The sequence below is a fragment of the Schistocerca cancellata genome, chromosome 9 (assembly GCF_023864275.1).
Source record: "Schistocerca cancellata isolate TAMUIC-IGC-003103 chromosome 9, iqSchCanc2.1, whole genome shotgun sequence".
NCBI classification, from domain to species: Eukaryota; Metazoa; Arthropoda; class Insecta; order Orthoptera; family Acrididae; genus Schistocerca; species Schistocerca cancellata.
This window is the reverse complement of record NC_064634.1, coordinates 287,299,667-287,320,163: the sequence shown is the minus strand read 5'-3', so window position 1 is coordinate 287,320,163 and position 20,497 is coordinate 287,299,667. Positions and strand designations below refer to the sequence as shown.

General features: G+C 37.7%; 1 protein-coding gene across 10 annotated transcripts in view; it reads left to right on the top strand.

The window, feature by feature from the left end:
• The window catches only part of LOC126100110 (RNA-binding protein 5-like), a 133,995-nt gene that overhangs the window by 39,412 nt on the left and 74,086 nt on the right, over window positions 1-20,497 (top strand). For 5 of the 10 annotated variants that reach the window (XM_049910632.1, XM_049910635.1, XM_049910633.1 and 2 more), the window contains 3 exons: window positions 3,895-4,014; window positions 6,274-6,774; window positions 18,376-18,829. In XM_049910632.1, the coding sequence (XP_049766589.1) occupies window positions 3,998-4,014; window positions 6,274-6,774; window positions 18,376-18,829 (972 nt within the window). In that variant the 5' untranslated portion in view covers window positions 3,895-3,997. The remainder of the gene's footprint in view (window positions 1-3,894; window positions 4,015-6,273; window positions 6,775-18,375; window positions 18,830-20,497) is intronic. The other 5 variants (XM_049910640.1, XM_049910638.1, XM_049910639.1 and 2 more) reach the window with 1 other exon arrangement.

Sequence of the window (20,497 nt, the reverse complement as noted above, 5' to 3'; positions counted from 1 at the left end):
TAGTATTTGCATCTCTTTAGTAAGCTTCAGATGGGAGAATTGTGAGTTGTGGTATATTGCAGTGCATTCCCAGTACTTCACCCTGAATGGTAAAAGAGTAATTCTCTATAAAATCACAAATAACAAAATATTCATTTACTCTTGAGTTTTTCTTTATTGATATTAAAGAACAGTGACTGCTGCAGGGTGATAATGAGTGTTGTAGGAGCTGTTGGTGTTGTACGAGCTGTTGTAAACTTGGTGCAAACATCTTAATGAAATTGTCTTTTGATTTTTTTATGGTCTGTATAAATACTATGCCTGTAGTTAAGAAACACTTGTAAGCAGTTTTGTCAGTACTGTTCATACCAGTCAGTTAGTTTTAATACTCTTGGGCATTTGGAACACACACACAAAGAGAGTGCTATGATTGCAACTTACAAAATATTGAGAATTCAATGTTTATTTCTCGGCATGTATCTTTGAAATATGTATAAACTTCCTTAAAACTGTGCAACACTAGTTGCTTCAGCGTATATGCTCTAATTCCAGTTTCTTTCACTGATACATAGTATTTTCTTCCTGTCATCACCCAGCTTGCATTTTGATCACAGTAGAAATCTTGCACGCATTGTAACGGTTCTCTCACACAATGTTTTACCTGGTTTTGGACTGGATGTCACTAATATATCATGTTCTGCTGCTTACCGTGTTGCTCTTCATAGCATGTAATTTTTCTTGTTTGTCCTGATATTCATGTTTTATGGAAGTAAAAGCAAAATTTATATTTTGCCACACATTTTGTCTGAATCACGAAACTTTAGTTCCAGCTGGGCAATGATTTCTTGGCCTCCACCTTTTTTCATTCACTTCCTTTTCCAGTTGTGCCCTGTCAGTATGTGGCAGTGCCGAGCCAGCATTTTTTCAGTTTTTGCTGTGGGTACTTTCTCTCTTGCTGAAGTCTCTTTTTAACACATGTGCACTGCAGTTTGAGTAAACCAGCCACGCCCATGAAACAAGCTAATGATAGGTTGAAATAAATGTCTCTCTGGCTGTTCACAGCAATAAATGTAATAATCAATAATAATAATAATAATTGGTAGTAATAGATGTAATATTTGGTCAGAATAATAGTGACTGGTATTGGCTGCTGTTCAGGAAAAAACTGAACACACAGTCGCTTACTTTATTTTGTTATTGTACTGCTTCTGATGAAATAAATTTGTGGACATGACTCCTTCGGTCTGCCATCTTGATATTTTCCATGTTTATAGTAACATACTGGAGCAGTACAATACATTTCATTCAAAAAAATTGAGGGTCGGGTGTTCTGAGATATTCAAGGTAAAAGCTTAAAGTCAGTGACCTTTCATGTCAAAATCCTTAGAAACCTGATGTTGCGTATCAGTAGCTTTTGAATGATACAAGTTTCATTGCTGTATATGTATTAAAACCAGAATTATAGTCATTCACATAGCAACAGATGCGTTTAAATTTCACAAAAAGTTCAACTTTGTAGACCTGTAAATTTCTTCACAATTCCCATAGACCTTTTCAAATTGATAGATTTCCATCTTTTACTAAATTTTAAAGAAATGTGAGTGGGTCAGGTTGAGTGGTGTGTTAAATTGGTATTGTTGCCGTCTCAAAGCCACTTGTGGAGTTTATATTATGGTTGTGGCAATATGCACTGTATGTCCACAGTGTACTCAATGTACACATTCTAGAGGACAGGTAAGATTTAACTCTGACATGGCTGACTGCACTTGCTGTATTGCTACACCAATAAGTCTTCAGAGGTTTCAAAATGAACTAAAAAGAAATGAAAATCTTTATTTATGGTAATAGGGTGCCACAACTCGTGCTAAATGAATTAAATGATTTTGGTTTAAACTGACGTTTTGACGTATTCCGAGAAGTATTGCTGTAACAGTATAGGAAGTATGGCAGACCGTGTCCCATAGGATGTGAGAATTGACTGCAAGCCCCATCATGTATGAGCACAAGACCCATGTCAGCATCCATTGTAAGCAAAGAACCAAAAGATAATAATGATGATAATGACCTACGTTCTATTTTAATGTCAGTATTTTAATACCCTAATTATATGTTTCTATATTAAATCTTTTATAATCCCCTTTTTTTTAATTAGTGTATATTATTTTTTCAGTGGAAGCGGAAGATAATTTAAATGTTATGCTTTCTAATTGTATAATATTACAGCTTTTGTTAAAATGGTTCCATTCTCACTATAGCACAAACTAAATTTCATTACTTTTTTGTGTGGTGTGGCTAAATGCCATGTTATTTATTTTAAGATGACTGGAGTATTGCACTAGCACTACTGTAATCAGAAAATTTGTTTTATATAGATAGGCTACATGAATAAACAGACAGCACTAATCCATGGTGTTTGTTGGTATCTAGAAATCTTCAGAGATATTACATATTTATGTCTTTTTAATGTGACATGTTTTCTTTTTATACATGAGTAAAATTATATACTTTGTGTACAAAAAAATCCTTATTTGTTTCTTTTGTATCTAACAGATTTTCAATAATGGCATGACCCAAAACCTATTAAATTGTGTAGTCTATGAAAATAAAAGTGATCATGTCAGTATAATATAGTAATTATAACCCAGACGTTATATCATCTCTCTTACACCAGTACAAACCCAACACTTATGTCACATGTTTGCTGTTGTGCTCCTAATGCATGTTAGTTGATGCATGGAGCCCTCAATCCACAATGAGGGTTTTATCTGAAGAAATTGCATGTGGGTTGCTTACAGTTTATAGTTACAGGTGTGTCTCTGTTAATTTAATATTTAGTAACATTTTTAAACATCATATTAAATGAGTGACGTCAATGACAATGCGAAGTATAAATGTGTATTCTTAAATTGACAATTTACTGTATAGTGCAGATATTGAGTTGCAGACAGGTACAACTGAAAGACCACTAAACAAGTGAGCTTTCAGCCAAAAGGCCTTCTTCTACAGTAAACAAAAAACACACACACACAAACTAGCACATGCATGACCACTGTCTCTGGCTGCCCTCCATCCTGGATTTTCCATTGTTTTATTCTTAATTTGAGAAAAAAGGACACTCGTTAACAGTTATATGAGGGAGTTAGTGAAGCCAGAGTCATGCCCTTTCTTTCACCTCTTAGGCATCATGTTCCAAAAAGAGCCATATTACCTACATAATTTCAAATGTTCTTTGTGCTATGGCCTGTCCATTGCTAGTCACTATGCTGTTTTAACGTGTTTGTGTTATAAGCATGTGGAACACAAGTGTCCTGTTTCCATAAGTACTTGAGAATTGTTAAATTCAGAGAGAGAGAGAGCACATTCTGGCAAAGAACTTTATCAAGAAGTCCAACTGCAAATTTGCTTTTTGTAAATATGTCTCTGCTATTCAGTGTCTTGATTTTTGAGTGGTAGTTAATTCCTCTACTTGTATGTGGCATAAATTTAATGCTTGTGGTGATTTCTTCATAGTGCCACAACTTTCACAAGTACCAGATTACATTAGTATGGTATCCTGTGAGATATCTGCTATGTAATTCAAGTAATTGTGATTGTTACACCTACTCTTCAGCATTAATGTTATGAATTTATATTGCTTGTATCTGATGGCATAGTAATATGATAAAATAATATAAATACGATGTTAAAGAAGTTGTTATTTTCTTAGGTCACAGACTTTCACCTCACAGGGAGAAAGGAAACATAAATTTTACAGTGACCTATGCATAGTGTTTGCCTATACCTCATTGTGCAAACATTTACTCATTATGTTCCAAATTGAATCTAAATGTTATTAGGCTTAAAAACAAAACTTTGTCCATTATTTACTTTTAAGTGTTGTCCATTTATACGCTTCACTGTCTTGTGTGTCTCCAGTCTGACGCCAGCACTGCTGCAATTTAGGCATCAAGTTGGAGTGAGAGAGAGAGAGAGAGAGACAAATAAGTGAACCTCTCAGTTCTTGGATACACACAGAAAGATGTGGAGATCTAAAAGGTATGATTTTAAAGACTGCGGCATTCCATTGGCATCTAATGGTAAGGAAATAACCATTCAAAATCAATCCTAGAGGTAAATATATAATAAATGGACAATACTTGAAAGCAACTAGTTGGCTGGTTTTATTTCCAAGTCTAATAGTAACTACGGTTGGTACTGCAGTAACTAGTACTTAACAAATGTGCCAGTGCATGCATTAAACGTCATCCTTGGAGGGTGAAACCTTTTCATTGAATTATTCTCTACAGTTGCTCTTGTTGATAGGGATTTGTGATTAAATTGGAAAGTAACTTTTTTTATTTTTATGTAGTTAACATTGTAATAAGGGGTCTTAGCCAGCTCTTGTGCGGAAATTGGGCACTAAACTGAAACTCAAACTTTGATTCTTTTCTTCCAAAAGCAACTCTTTGTCTGAGCTTGCAGCCCAGTTCAGAATGCATTTTTAATCTTTCTGAAAGGTTTTCTTTTAAAAAAATTCTGGATGTTGAGGAACATGATGGCGTGGTTCTAGTTCCAATCATAATTCCTTGGCAACTTTTAGGAATTCTGCTTGGCATATGTAAGGTTTCATAAGTGTTCATAGGACTGTAGGTGGTATTGAATAAATTGTTATGTTTGAAGTAATGTAGGCAAATGTTAATGAAAAATGCTTCCGAAATGGCATAAACTGAATGTCTTTATAGTAAGTATGTATCCTCAATTCAGTATTTTACATAAAGGTGAAAGTGGAAAAATCACATGAAAACTTCACTTCTTCTATCCCTTCAGTTTTACTCTTTCCTCAGACCGTTAAATAGAGAAAAAATAGCCGTGTAAGGTCCTACAGGTGTCACCATCTACAGGACAAATGTGTGTGTCATTCCTATCACTGTTCACTGCAGCTCAGAGCCTAGTTGCACCAGTATCATGGACCTGACATTCAGTTACATTCACTTTTACTTTGTGCACATACATACATTTTAGATGTGTAATGCATCTTGATTAAATTGTATCTCAGTCACTGCCTCTCCTGCAACAGGGTATCTGAAAATGATTGTTTGAAATTGAAGAAGATCGTTAGCAAATCAGAAAATGTTGAAGAGTTGGATTTGTGTAAAAAATTGACATAATTAAGGTTCATGCTTGTACCCCCAAGCTGACTTGTAATCTTCAACCAATTGATGATTCAGTTCATAAAATGCTGCTAATTTGTCTAAACTATACTCAATGAATGTAGGAGATTGTTGCAAAGAATATTTTTATTTTATTATTTGGGCAGAGTAACATACTGCAAGACACAGTTATAAGCAGAAAAGGAGGATCAAAATGCTGTAGTTACCTACAGATGGCAGACAGAGTCTGCGAACTTTCTGTGGCTAGTGCCATACAGTCGTTAATGATGAGATCTTTTGATTTTAAAAAAGAACAGTCTGCAGGCTACATTGACTCAAAAGACACACAGGTAACCTACTGCAGCAGCCCAATATATCTGTGGCTGTTGTAGTTGCATATTATGTAATTTTTCTAGCATAAAAAAATTTTGAAACCTGAATATGGAGCCACGTTTTGCATGGATAAAGCTTTGCTGGTAGTCATTGAAGCATGACAATAAAGCTACCTTAGATCACTCAAAAGACTTGCAGAGATTTTCACAGTTTTAAAATAGCTGTTATTTGGGTGTCCAGGTTTGTTTACTTAATAATTGCCAAGGAAAAAAGTCAGGCATTAAGATTGATCTCTTAGCTGGAATTTTTTTGTTTTGCTAGATGCATTGTTGAAAGTTTGAGCTATTTGAGGCACCTTAAAATGTGTAATTTATTGAAACAAGAAATATCAGTATCACAAGGATAAGCTGAACAAAACTCTGCAATATTAAGTAAAGTAGCATTTGTGATGGTTTGATTTTAATGAAGTGCAGTATACAGGCTCTTTTATCAGAAGAAGTAGGTGTGAAAGAACTTAATTTTGAGAAATGGTTTTCAAATGAAATTTGTTATTTGAAGTTACTCAGATTAGACTTTTTTTTTCTTTCTAAAAAATATTTTAAAATATTTTGCTTCTCGGAATTAACTATGATTTTATATCTCATACACATAAAAAGATTTCAGTTTCTGAACATTAATTTAGGAGACTTCAAGCATGATAGTGCTATTGTGAAAATTGACACAGGCAGAAGAAAATTTGAAGGGTTACCACTGTGACCATACTACCTGCGTACCACCTTGAGAATAATGTGCATTGTTGTCATATATGTTAATTTTTGCGTACTGCCCACAGGACACGTGCCAGCATGGACGGTTCAGGGTACGGCGGTGGTCGATCGAAACACCGTAACTCTGACTATGATGGTGAGGCGTGGCAGGAGGATTGGGGGGATGGGGATGGTTCTGATCATGAGGACTACAAACGTCAGGAAGAGCGTGACTGGGATCGCAGACGATCACGATATGCCGATGAGAATGGATACAAGAGTGGGGGAAAGCATCGAGGCAGCCCACCTGACTACAAGTCATCTCGCCGTGGTGGTGATTGGGATCGCCACTATTATGGTGGTGGAGGAGGAGGTTATGATCGGGATGATCCACCACCACCTCGTCGTGATTACCGAGATCGACGTTCATCTGGTGACCGTGATCGACGCAGTCGGTATGATCGCAGAGGGGTAGATTTTGATGAAGAAGGACGTTATCGACGTGATCATAGCCCAGAAAGCCTGGATTCATTTGATGATTACTATAGTGGGCGTGGCGGAGGTGGAAGCAGTGATGGATATGGAAGGTAAATGTTTATCATAATGTTTTAGTGTTTCTGTGTGTGTTTGCAGTTTTTAGATCCAATCATTGACATGTAGTATCCATATGATAGTTACTGAATTTGTTGTTGTGTTAATTTTTCTTCCATCATAATGGATAAGACTGCATCATTCATACGGTGACAAGGATAGGTGAATTGATAAATGCAATTCAAAATATGGCAGAACTAAATATCTGCACAACAGGTTTTATTTTAAAGGCTTAAGTAGATATTTTGAGTTGCTAGAACAATCATTACTTTCTAACATGTTTGAAATTTACAAACAACTGTTTGTATGTAATTCCTTTTGATCATATGAAAACTGTAGAGGAGATAATAATGAATGGAGAACTCACAAAAACAACCACTGAATTGCCCAGTATCTGCTGATCTCAAATTCTAGACAAAAACAAGACCGATTTCTGTTTGTAGGGACATACGAATATATCAGTGGAATATTCTGAACCTAGAAAAATATACTAAGATAAGAGGTCATGGATTAATTTATGTTCAAATAGAGTCGGTGACAGTTGGGTGACAAATAATCAGCAAGGACATCCTTCGATATTCCTACTATTTGTAGACTAATGTTTAAGTGATGATGGTCCTCAGCATGGTCACATTTCAAAATGAATGAAGAGCATTAATTTAGTTACAACTTACGTTATATAATTTGTTTGTGGTAAGTTATTCAATTCATTTCCATTAATCATTCCAAGGCGTCCTATTTGCTCTGCTTGCTGGCCTCTGGACAAATGTGGCTAGGCTCCCAACTGCCCCTGCTTGGTGGGAGGTGTAATCCCCTAACATTTTAATTTGTACTTGTAGATTTCTCATAGCCAGAATCCAAAAGTTTCATCTTGCCTCTTCCTACCATTTTGTGAACATAACTTTCTTACCAGTTTTTACAGTGACTGAGAGGGCCTCCTTATCCGATGTGGAAGGTATGCCTCCAGCCCCATGACAACTTCAGTGGGCCACTGGCTGTTTTTGTCCTGTATATATTCTCCCATCCTATAATATTTTACTCATCTTTTGTAACTGGTTTTATTCTTCCCTTCGTCACACTCACAGTCTAACATACTAAAGTTGAAGTAGCTGCCAGTCTCGTCTATCTTAATAGAATTTTGTGGGTCAGATGCTCCGATTTGTTCTATAAGACTTGATGATTATAGTATCTCTCTTCGATATCCATGCCCTTCTGGTGTACCAGTTCCATGTTTCATATTTACTTTTATTATAATGGTAGTACACTTTTACTATGTGACATAAAAGCTTTGTGAAGCTTTCAAACTTCTCTCTCTTATCATTTAAAATTGTATAAGATTTGTGTCGAAAAATACAATATTCTGTTTAAGATACGACAAAAATAGATTATTTCTGTTCATTTTCCTTTGAATGGAGAATAGTTGATGCTTCAGTTGTAGTGAAATACAAGACTTTGTTGATTAGAAGCAGACTGCCTTAGCAACTTACATGCCAAATTTTCTTAATAAGATAAGCAGTCTTAATAGTATTTTACTGTTTTTGTGTAAAGAAGATTACACAACCACTAGTCATGGCTATTGCTACATTTGCAATAAAGGGGAGGTAGAGCAGAACATAGATGATGGGTAATACACACACACACACACACACACACACACACACACATATTGTGGTCTTCAGCTGTATGCCTGGGGTCCCAGTAAAGAAGTTCTTTGGCTCATCTATTACATTTTCTGTCCACCTACATGTAATTTTCATTTACAGCCATAATAAATTGTGCCTTCCTCTTCATTCAAAATTCTTGTATGAAGGAATTCCATGATCAATTTGATAGTTTTCCTGTCTCTTCTGGTAATTCCCAATATGCATCTCTCCATTGCTTGCTGAGCAACCTTCAGTTACTGAATTATTTTTGCATTAAAATTTGTCTCTCACAGTCATACATTAAAACTGGTAATACACTTTTATTGTGGAGTCCTTATAGACAAACTTGAGCTTAATTTTGAAAACCTATTGAATAGCTTAAAAGTATACCATGCCATTTTTAATCTTCTGTTTATTTCTTTTACTGACCATCAGGTTGTTCTTAATTGCCCTGAATACAAAAGCTTATCAACTGGTTCCTTTTTAGTTTTTTCTATTGTCTTTTTCATGCACTCATTATACTTTGCGGTTTTCTTGTGTTCAGGCTTACTTTCTCTTGCTCTTAACTTATTCCCTTCATTGTTGAAGTTTATTTTCACTAGGGACAAACAATACATGTCATCAGCAAAACAATGGTGATTCAGATACATTTCATTAACAATGCACTTCTTCTCTGCTTTACCAGCTTAACAATTTGTATACTTCCTCTGGTACTTCTGAAAATAGTTTAGGTGAATTGGAATGTATGGTTTTTTTACATATAACAATCAGTTTTCAGATATTGTCATAGATTTTAGTTCACATGTACAAATGTCTTGTTAACATACATAAGTCCGTTCACACATTGTTATAAATAGTTAAGGTCAAACGTATGGTTCCTGAAGAGAGGCAGCAGCCTTTTCAGTAGTTGCAGGGGCAACAGCCTGGATGATTGACTGATCTGGCCTTGTAACATTAACCAAAACGGCCCTGCTGTGCTGGTACTGCGAACGGCTGAAAGCAAGGGGAAACTACTGCCTTAATTTTTCCCGAGGGCATGCAGCTGTATGGATAAATGATGATGGCGTCCTCTTGGGTAAAATATTCCTGAGGTAAAATAGTCCCCCATTCGGATCTCTGGGCGGGGACTACTCAGGAGGACATCGTTATCAGGAGAAAGAAAACTGGTGTTCTACGGATCGGAGTGTGGAATGTCAGATCCCTTAATCGGGCAGGTAGATTAGAAAATTTAGAAAGGGAAATGGATAGGTTAAAATTAGATATAGTGGGAATTCGGTGGCAGGAGGAACAAGACTTTTGGTCAGGTGAATACAGGGTTATAAATACAAAATCAAATAGGGGTAATGCAGGAGAAGGTTTAATAATGAATAAAAAAAATAGTTCGGGTAAGCTACTACAAACAACATAGTGAACGCATTACTTTGGCCAAGATAGACACGAAGCCCACACCTACAACAGTAGTACAAGTTTATATGCTAACTAGCTCTGCAGATGACGAATAAATTGATGAAATGTATGATGAGATAAAAGAAATTATTCAGGTAGTGAAGGGAGATGAAAATTTAATATTCATGGGTGATTGGAATTCGAGAGTAGGAAAGGGAGAGAAGGAAACATAGTAGGTGAATATAGATTGGGGCTAAGAAATGAAAGAGGAAGCCGCCTGGTAGAATTTAGCGCAGAGCATAACTTAATCATAGCTAACACTTGGTTCAAGAATCATGAAAGAAGGTTGATAACATGGAAGAACCCTGGAGATACTAGAAGATATCAGATAGATTATATAATGGTAAGACAGAGATTTAGGAACCAGGTTTTAAATCGTAAGACATTTCCAGGGGCAGATGTGGACTCTGACCACAATCTATTGGTTATGAAATGTAGATTAAAACTGAAGAAACTGCAAAAAGGTGGGAATTTGAGGAGATGGGACCTGGATAAACTGAAAGAACCAGAGGTTGTAGAGAGTTTCAGGAAGAGCATAAAGGAACAGTTGACAAGAATGGGGGGAAAGAAATACAGTAGAAGAAGAATGGATAGCTTTGAGGGATGAAGTAGTGAAGGCAGCAGAGGATCAAGTAGGTAAAAAGATGAGGGCTAGTAGAAATCCTTGGGTGACAGAAGATATACTGAATTTAATTGATGAAAGGAGAAAATACAAAAATGCAGTAAATGAAGCAGGCAAAAAGGAATACAAACATCTCAAAAATGAGATCGACAGGAAGTGCAAAATGGCTAAGCAGGCATGGCTAGAGGACAAATGTAAGGATGTAGAGGCTTACCTCACTAGGGGTAAGATAGATACTGCCTACAGGAAAATTAAAGAGACCTTTGGAGAAAAGAGAACCACTTGTATGAATATCAAGGGCTCAGATGGAAACCCAGTTCTAAGCAAAGAAGTATATAGAGGGACTATACAAGGGTGGTGATCTTGAGGACAATATTATAGAAATGGAAGAGGATGTAGATGAAGATGGAATGGGAGATATGATACTGCGTGAAGAATTTGATAGAGTACTGAAAGACCTAACAAGGCCCCGGGAGTAGACAATATTCCATTAGAACTACTGACAGCCTTGGGAGAGCCAGTCCTGACAAAACTCTACCATCTGGTGAGCAAAATGTATGAGACAGGCGAAATATCCTCAGACTTCAGGAAGAATATAATAGTTCCAATCCCAAAGAAAGCAGGTGTTGACAGATGTGAAAATTACCAAACTGTCACAAACATACACACAAAATCTAGCTTTCGCAACCAATGGTTGCCTCGTCAGGAAAGAGGGAAGGAGAGGGAAAGACAAAAGGATTTGGGTTTTAAGGGAGAGGGTAAGGAGTCATTCCAATCCCGGGAGAACCGACATATCAAATACTTCATTCACATCCGATTCGCCCATAAAACATTCATAGTTTTCACCCATTGAACCGAGCTTCTTCTGTGAAGTATTTTCTTTCCCACTTTGACTGCTATGGGCAGGTGTACTTGAGAGGTTAGGTTCACTCACTTGGTTATCGTCTTTATTGTTTACAGTAATAACACATACCTTTGGCTTTCCAACATTTCTTCTTTTCTTAAAAGCCTTCAGAGGATAGATTATATATCTATTAAAAGGTAATAGTCTGCTGATTCAGAAACCGCTAAAAAGTAAAAATTGAACTTTTCATGATTTTGAGCCTTTCCGGAGCCCCTTAAGGTTCGCCGATGACATTGTAATTCTGTCAGAGACAGCAAAGGACTTGGAAGAGCAGTTGAACAGAATGGACAGTGTCTTGAAGGGAGGATATAAGATGAACATCAACAAAAGCAAAACGAGGATAATGGGATGTAGTCGAATTAAGTCGGGCAATGCTGAGGGAATTAGATTAGGAAATGAGACACTTAAAGTAGTAAAGGAGTTTTGCTATTTGGGGAGCAAAGTAACTGATGATGGGTGAAGTAGAGAGGATGTAAAATGTAGACTGGCAATGGCAAGGAAAGCGTTTCTGAAGAAGAGAAATTTGTTAACTTCGAGTATAGATTTAAATGTCAGGAAGTCGTTTCTGAAAGTATTTGTATGGAGTGTAGCCATGTATGGAAGTGAAACATGGACGATAAATAATTTGGACAAGAAGAGAAGAGAAGCCTTTGAAATGTGGTGCTACAGAAGAATGCTGAAGATTAGATGGGTAGATCACGTATCTAAGGAGGAAGTATTGAATAGGATTGGTTAGAAGAAGAGTTTGTGGCACAAGTTGACTAGAAGAAGGGATCGGTTGGTAGGACATGTTCTGAGGCACCAAGGGATCGCCAATTTAGTATTGGAGGGTAAAAATCGTAGAGGGAGACCAAGAGATGAATACACTAAGCAGATTCAGAAGGATGTAGGCTGCAGTACGTATTGGGAGATGAAGAAGCTTGCACAGGATAGAGTAGCATGGAGAGCTGCATCAAACCAGTCTCAGAACTGAAGACCACAACAATAACAATAACAGTAACAGTTAAGGTCAGAAATTATCATTTTTTGGTCGCAGTTTTTGTGTTGAAAGACAAAGCTTACACTGTATACACTGGTTTACAAAGGGATATTACAACTTGAAATCTTACACTGAAAATCAGCTTTTCTCTATTAATAAATGCTTAAGTTTATTGTTTGTAGTGTGTAAATTAGCAGTCTTGAGGTCAGATGGAAGTCTTATAAAAGATGGTTCTTATTGTATGTGGACTACAGTCTGCAGCCTTCTTTTTACTTGTGATTCTGTGAAATCTTTTCCTTCCCGTTGTATTATACCTATCTACATTACTGTTTGCTACATTATATTGTGAATTTTGTTTCACAATGATTATCAACCTGCAGGATGTACATAGAGTGGATTGTTAGTATTTTATATTTTCTGAAGATTTCTCTAAAAGGCCCTCTTCTGTTTACCTTAGCTACCACTCTTACTGCCCCCCCCCCCCCCCCCCCCCCTCCCGGTCCCGTTCGCTGGAGCCTGACTGTATAAACAGCTGGTGCCCCACCCCATAGCTCAATAATGTACTGAAAATGCGGAAATATCACTTCGGAGTATATTTGTCTCAGGCTACCATGGTCTATGAAGTTTCAGTAGATATGCATTGGTAATGATTTTCTTACAAGTATGGTCTATGTGTTTTTTCCATGACAGGTGTCCATCAAAATTTGTGTTTGTTTGTGTAGCAAAGGGCCATTGTAGATGTAAATAGAGTTCTATTTATGTTCTGATTGTAGCTAAGCATAAATTGCATTGTCACTGTATTATATTTATTTACAAGTAGCTTATTTGCAGAAAGATAACTAGACAGAAAATTATAATTCGTTTCACTACTGTTTGTAGAATCTTGCTTATATTGGCCAAGCTGAAAAAAGATGTGTCATCATCGTACCTTACAATGTTGCAGTTTTGGGGTTCAATTGAATTGTTAACGTTCACATAAAACAGAAAAGGCCCCAATATACTTGCTTGGGACACAGCACATTGAAGTATCTTGTGGGTTGATTTGGTTGTTGTCAACTGTTTATTCTTTTATAAGTTAGCTTGACACGCTGTTTCCTGTCTTTCAAATAGAAGGTAAGTAGTTGGAAATGCTGTCCCTCTCGTCCCATATTATGCTTCTAATTTATGCAATAGAATTCTATGATTCGCAGGATCAGAAGCTTTATTCATATGCAGGAAGGTGCCTGTTACTTTTTCTTTCATCTAGCTTGTTTACTAGTTACTGTATAAGAATTCCTACTGCTGTTACAGTAGATCTTCCTTTTCTAAAACTATGTTGTAGATTGTTAAATAGATTATGTTTGGTGAAATATTCCTCATAGTGATTTAATATTACCTTCTCTAATTATTTCCCAAGCTTTGAAGTTAATGATATTGGCTTATAGTCTGTACCAGTTTTTATTCCCTTCTTATACATTGGTAGGATTTCAGTGATTTCCAAAAGATCAGGGAATTCTCCATGGCAGAGGGAGATATCTAATTAGATGTGTCAGAGGCTTTACTAATTCTCCTCTACATTCCTTTAGCAGTGCAGTTGAAATGTCATCCCAGCCTCAAGACATTTTAACTAAAAGTTTTGAAATGATTGCTGGAATGTCCCTCTCAGTAATGCCGTGGATGAGAAGAGATTGGCTAGTCTTTGTAACATTTAAGTTGGCCACCCAGTCATGTTCTTTATGCCAGTTGTATTAAACATCTGTATGAATTTCTCACACTTTTCTTTTGGATCATTTGTTATACCATCATTTTCTGTCAACATTATGCTGATACGTTCATGAGATTGCTGTTTCCCACATTATTTATGCAGTATTTTCCATACTCATTAACTAACACAGGTTGAATTGCTTATTCGATAGGCACATTTATGACCTTTAAGGTTAGTCAAGGAATGTCTCTTTTTGTCCTGAGCAGTTTTTATTTTGTTAGTTAGTATTGTAATTTAGTATCTGTTGAGAGTATATAACAGGCTTTCATATTCTCTCTCAGTTTAAGGATTTTTGGTGGGAAATTCTCAGCTTTGTGTTAATAGATTTGTTTACTTGTTTTACTAAAGGGCATGTTGCATTTAAATTTTTATTGAACAGTTAATAGAAATTTTCCAATTGTCATTCACATTTGTTGCATTGTAAACTGGGTTCCATTTTTCATTGCCTAATGCCCTCTTCAGTTTTTTATAATTAAATTTTCTTTCATACGTAAACATAATGTGCTACCTGACCCCTCTTTTTAGTTCAAAATTTCTCACTGTGTGGATCTAGTCCAATAAAATTTACACTAATGATATATATGTTTTTTAGTATGCTAACGTATGTTGAATCAAAGCCATGTTTCTCAAGTTCTGTTTGTACATATTTTGTTGAAACTGAGTGAAAATCTTTCTCAGAAAGTATGTACCGTAGTCAGAGCGGCTATTCACATTCATTACATTGTTGTTTGATTTCATTCACATCTTCAAAATAGTCCACTGTGACCTATCCACTTCTAAAATCATGGATAACTCATTCCTTTGCCTGTTTTGCATCTAATTTTTTCTGTGTGTGATGTGATAATTTTAGAGTGTACCAGTTGCCTTTTAATGAGTATCAGTTGCTTTGTAGTATATATTGTCCCCAATTTATTTCTGTTGAGTTCAGTTCATCTCTTTTATGAGTAGATTTGTCTACCAAAATACTCTAGTTATAAGGAAGGATCAAAAAGTTTCTGTTTGAGAGCATTGCTGCAATGTTCTGCGATTCCGATCCAACCATACATTTAGGCAAGGGATTGGTGTGGCATTTGTGTGTTTCTGACAGGTGCTTGCAGTAAATTTGGAGAGGTGGCGTACGGCAACATGATTACCAAATGTGTCCAAACAAGACCAATGTGATGTGATGTGATGTTCTGTTCTTGGCTATCAAAGGACAAACACTGGTAGACATCCGTCTGAGAATAAAGAATGTGTATGGGTAGCATAACTGTAGAAAACCTCCATAGTGGAATGGTGTGCCAAGAGGTGCTGCTTCTTCATTATCCTCTGCGTACACCCCCATGGTGTGTGCCCCGCCCTTGCCTTCGGCTCGACTTGGCACAGGGCCCGAAGGACTCAGTCCCTCCGGAGGCCTTCTGCCGCCGCTTTTATTCCATCCTCGCCACGTATCAGGGCTCTGGCGTTGTTTACACTGACGGTTCGATGGGTGCTGGTCATGTTGGTTATGCTCTAACTCTAGAGGACCATTCCGAACAACGTTCATTGCTGGCTGGCTGCAGCGTTTTCACTGCTGAGCTGGTCGCCATCTTTCGTGCCCTAGAGTATATCCGCTCCTGCTCAGGTGAGTCCTTCGTTATCTGTAGCGACTCCCTGGGCAGTTAATGAGCTATCGACCAGTGCTTCCCTCGCTCTCATGTTGTGATGGCTGTCCAGGAGTCCCTGCATACTCTTGCCCGTTGCGGCCGATCTGTGGTCTTTATGTGGACCCCTGGCCATGTTGAGATACCTGGCAATGAAATTGTTGACCGCCTGGTGAAAGAGGCCACCAGTAAACCATCTCTGGAGATTGGCCTCCCGGCGACTGATTTGTGGGCAATCTTACTCCGCAAAATTTTCTATTTATGGGACACAGAATGGCGCAACCTGCCCGTGCCAAACAAACTCCGTCCTATCAAGGAGATGATGACTGTGTGGCGGTCATCCATGCGAGTCTCTCGCAAGGAGTCTTGTCCTCTGCCGGCTGCACATTGGGCACACTTGGCTGACGCACGGCCACTTATTGTGCCATGAGGACCCCCCTCTATGTCACTGGTCCACATTTTGTTGGAGTGTCGCCTTTTAGCTGTGCTCAGGCATACGTTAGCGCTGCCTGATACGCTTCCTGCCCTTTTAACATTTTGTCTATATTTTGTGTCGAGTCTGGCCTTTGGCCTACGTTTGTAGTCTGAATTTTTAATGTGTTCTCAGTGGTTGGCTTTTCCTTTTTTGTCTCTCTGGTCGGCCAACCACTGTCACACTCTGTGAGCTTTTAATTCGTTTTGTCTTTTCTTTGTCTGAGGTTTTCTTGTCCTGTGTCGTCTGTTGTGTCCATTATCCGTTTTTTACTCTGTGTGGGTGTTTTTACATTTTGGAACAAGGGACAGATGACCGTTGCAGTCTGGTCCCTTTAATCCCACAAACCAAACCAAACATTCTTCATTATAACACTTGTCACCATATCATAGGCACCTGCCTATAGTCCTAAACTTTCCCCATGTGACTGCCCAAAATATATGTTAAAATAAATTCCTCAGTAACATAACACAGAATTGAAATTACATTTTTTTAATTTCTCATGTGAATTTAAGTAATGCCGATCAACATTTTTGGAACTGTTGATATATGATATCATGTCCCCCCCCCCCCCCCCCCCCCCAAAAATAAATAAATAAATAAATAAATAAATAAACAGATAGTAGCCAACCTTAAGGTTGCACCTTGAAATGAAACTCAGCTCAGAGCTTTTGGGGCATGGCTTCCACCGAGTAAATCTCTTGTGGGTGTCCTGATGGCTCTTATGCTTCAATCTAAGCATGTCCTATCAACCTGTACACAATTTTCATGTTCCACTGCTTACATCAAAAGAAAAATGAACAAAGTTGCTGAAACTTTGCAATCAAATCTATGTCTATGTATGTCTCCATTAGGCATTATTGTGTCATTAATCTACATTCAGTATTATCGTTTTGATAGTGTTTTAGACTATTTTTTTTCTGCCATTGGTTATTCCGTCCACCGTTTGGATGAGTTTGCAAATGTCTCATCAGAGTGCACTACAGTATGGTAACATAAGTATCACCACCGAGTAAGAGTTTCACAAATGAATGGAGGAAAAAGCGCACAAAATATACCCTGTGTGCAAAATATGTCCCGTTATTTTCGTTTCCTGGCTTGCTGAATGCTGGTAATGTGCTCTATTGCCAAGTTTCTTTTTGTGAGTATATTACGCATGAGTTTAGTGAGTTTTGCTCTCTTGCAGATAACAGCAGTATACCCTAAGTTTGAAAACAACACAATATGAGTTCAGTGTGCAATTTATAAGGTAAAATTTTGGAACATGCGGTTAGGATGAACATGAACTTAGTGCATCCAGACCCAATGTAAACATATTTTTTTTCCTTTTTTTTTTATAAAAAAAGGCCCAGAGTAAATCCAAGCAAAGGTATACACACAATTTTAACAGAATAATGAACAATGGTGAGTAGGAATTGTGGTTTAAATTGGCATGGTTGTTGCTTGGGTCACTCACGTCAGCCAGTCACAGCATAAGATCCATGACATCATGGAAACATCACTTTCATCACATGACCTCGTAAACACCACAGTGATCAGATCGTTCAGGTCAGCCAGTCACAGCACAAGATCCATATCATCATGGAAGCATCACTTCGTCACATGAGATCGTAAAAGCTGCAGTTAGAGCACACAAAACATTGCTTAATAAAGTTTAGAAATGAAAATACCAAAAACATTTGGCATGTAGGAAAGCTAACACACACGGCACTAAAGATCTCTCCAAAACACATCTCTAATACAATTTGTAGTAGTAAACTGTCAGGAAATACAATGTTGGGGGTTAAATAAGCTGCCTCTAGATTTTATCTAGGAGTTAGCTTTTGATGTTATTTAGGAGTTTGTTGTTAAATGGAAAGAAGATAAAGTGCATAAATATTTTACTAGAGTGTGATATTACTGTCCCATCCCCCTCCCTCATGAAAAATCTTGGTTGTGACAGACTGATCTGTAGCGTAGCCCAAGTTCTAGGTTAGTTCCAATCCTTAAATGTCCCAGTCTTCCCCAGGATCGAAACCACGAGCCGTGCTTGACATTATGTTAAGCAAGTATAGTATTAAACATTCATATTAGTGTGTCTCCCTGCGGTACTTGCATAGTTGAATATTTGTATATTTTGTGTTGAGTAATTACAGCACATAACAAGTAAATCTGCCTGTTTGCAGGGGAGGTGGAAGCAGTCGTGATTCGGACGCATACCGAAACCAAGCTCCCAACAACACTGTGATGATTAAGGGCCTGGCATACCATATAACTGAAAATGATATCCGGAAGGACATCCTTCAGTGCAATTTAATGCCAAGGGACATCCGTCTCATCCGTAAGAAAGACACTGGTCAGTCACGGGGATTTGCTTTTGTTGAATTTAATACAGTAGCTGAAGCAACCCAATGGATGCAACGAAAGGGTGGGACATTAGTTCTTCAAGACCAATATCGAGCAGAAATGTACTACAGTATCCCAAAGGACCCACCTGGTTTTGGAGACAGAGGTGCTGTGCAATTAAAGGACTGGCACTGTGTGAAATGCGGCGCGAATAATTTCAAAAGACGAGATGCCTGCTTCAAATGTGGCGCATCCCGCAAGGAGAGTGAAGAGGGAGGTGAAGGTAGTGATGAGGTGAGTACAAAAAATATTTGCAGTGATCTAGTGGCTATTTCAGCAATATTAGTGTAACAGGAGATGTTTTATGCCTTTAATTTTATTATTGTTGTTCACTGTTTTAGAACTTGTTTCACATACACGTTTTAAGGTAAGATTGCTTGCTAGGCAATTTAATTCAGTGACATACTTGTAATTCAAAGGTGTGTGTGTCAGTTCTTTGGTGTTCCATCTACATCTACGTACATACTGTGCAAGCCACCATATTGTGCATGGTGGATGGTACCTTGTACCACCAGGAGCCAATTCCTTTCCTGGTTCACTCATAAATGGAGGGAGGGAAAAAGACTGTCTATATGCCTTTGTAGGATCTTAATTGCTCTTATCTGTATGGTCCTTAGGTGAAATGTATCTTGTCAGTAGTAGAATCATCCACAGAAACTGCATATGCTGGTTCTCTAAATTTTCTCAACAGTGTTTCTTGAAAAGGAGGTCATCTTCACTCCAGGAATTCCCATTTGAGCATCTCCGTAATACTTGTGTATTGATCAAACCTATCAGTAACAAATCTACCAGCCTATCTCCAAATTGCTTTGATGCCCTCCTTTAATCCCATCTGATGAGGATCCCAATGGTGCACTATACAAGGTGTCCTTAACAGATGAACCATATTTTCCTAAAATTCTCCCAGTAAACCGAAGTTGACAATTCGCCTTCCCTACTACTGTCCTTACGTGCTCGTTCCTTTTCATATTATTTTGCAGTGTTACATGTATTTAATCAATATGACTGTGTCAAACAACAAACAACAAAGTCAGTCATCATAGAATTGGTTCAATACTCATCACACTAATTAGAAATGTTGTCTATTCATCTTGTTCATTCCTACATTCGCTCAATGACGACACCATTCGGTACACCACCGCATCAACAGATTTCTGTTCACCCTGTCCATCAGGTCATTTATGTATATAGATAATAAAAGTCATCATATCACACTCTGATGAACATTTGCCATCAGGACAATGTACTGAGTTTCATTACTTCAGAAGTTTGGGCCACTCTCTTATCTGAGAACCTACTCCGTATGCTCGTACCTACCTTTGTTATCAGTGTGCAGTGGGACACCGTGTCAAATGATTTCCGGAAATCTAGGAATATGGAATCTGCCTGTTACCCTTCACATGTGGTTCACAAATATTGTGTGAGAGAAGGGCAAGCCAAGTTTCACATGAGCGATGCTTTCTAAATTTGTGCTAGTTTGTTGTCAGAAGTTTTTCCGTCTCAAAGAAATTTATTATATTCAAACTGAGAATATGTTCAAAAATTCTCCAGCAAAACAGCATTGGGGGTGTTGGTCTGTAATTTTGTGGGTCCATTCTTTTACTCTTGTTATAGACAAGAGTCATTTGTGCTTTTCCCAATTCTACGATTATCACTAGCACTCAACTTGAGCTTGTCAGCATTAAATATGTTGTTTAACTTATTCCTAAGACATTAAATCTGTGTGCCCCAGATTGGGTTATCATGACCTTTTGTCTTTGGTGATCCGCTTCGCAGCTTTAGTCTTCAAGTTTCTTTTTCGAACAGCAAAAGTTCTCATAGTTGCCTAGGAGTCACGCACACCTGGTAGAAAAAAATCTTTGCAAGTACATGCAGCATGGCATAGCTGTCATTGGCTAGTGG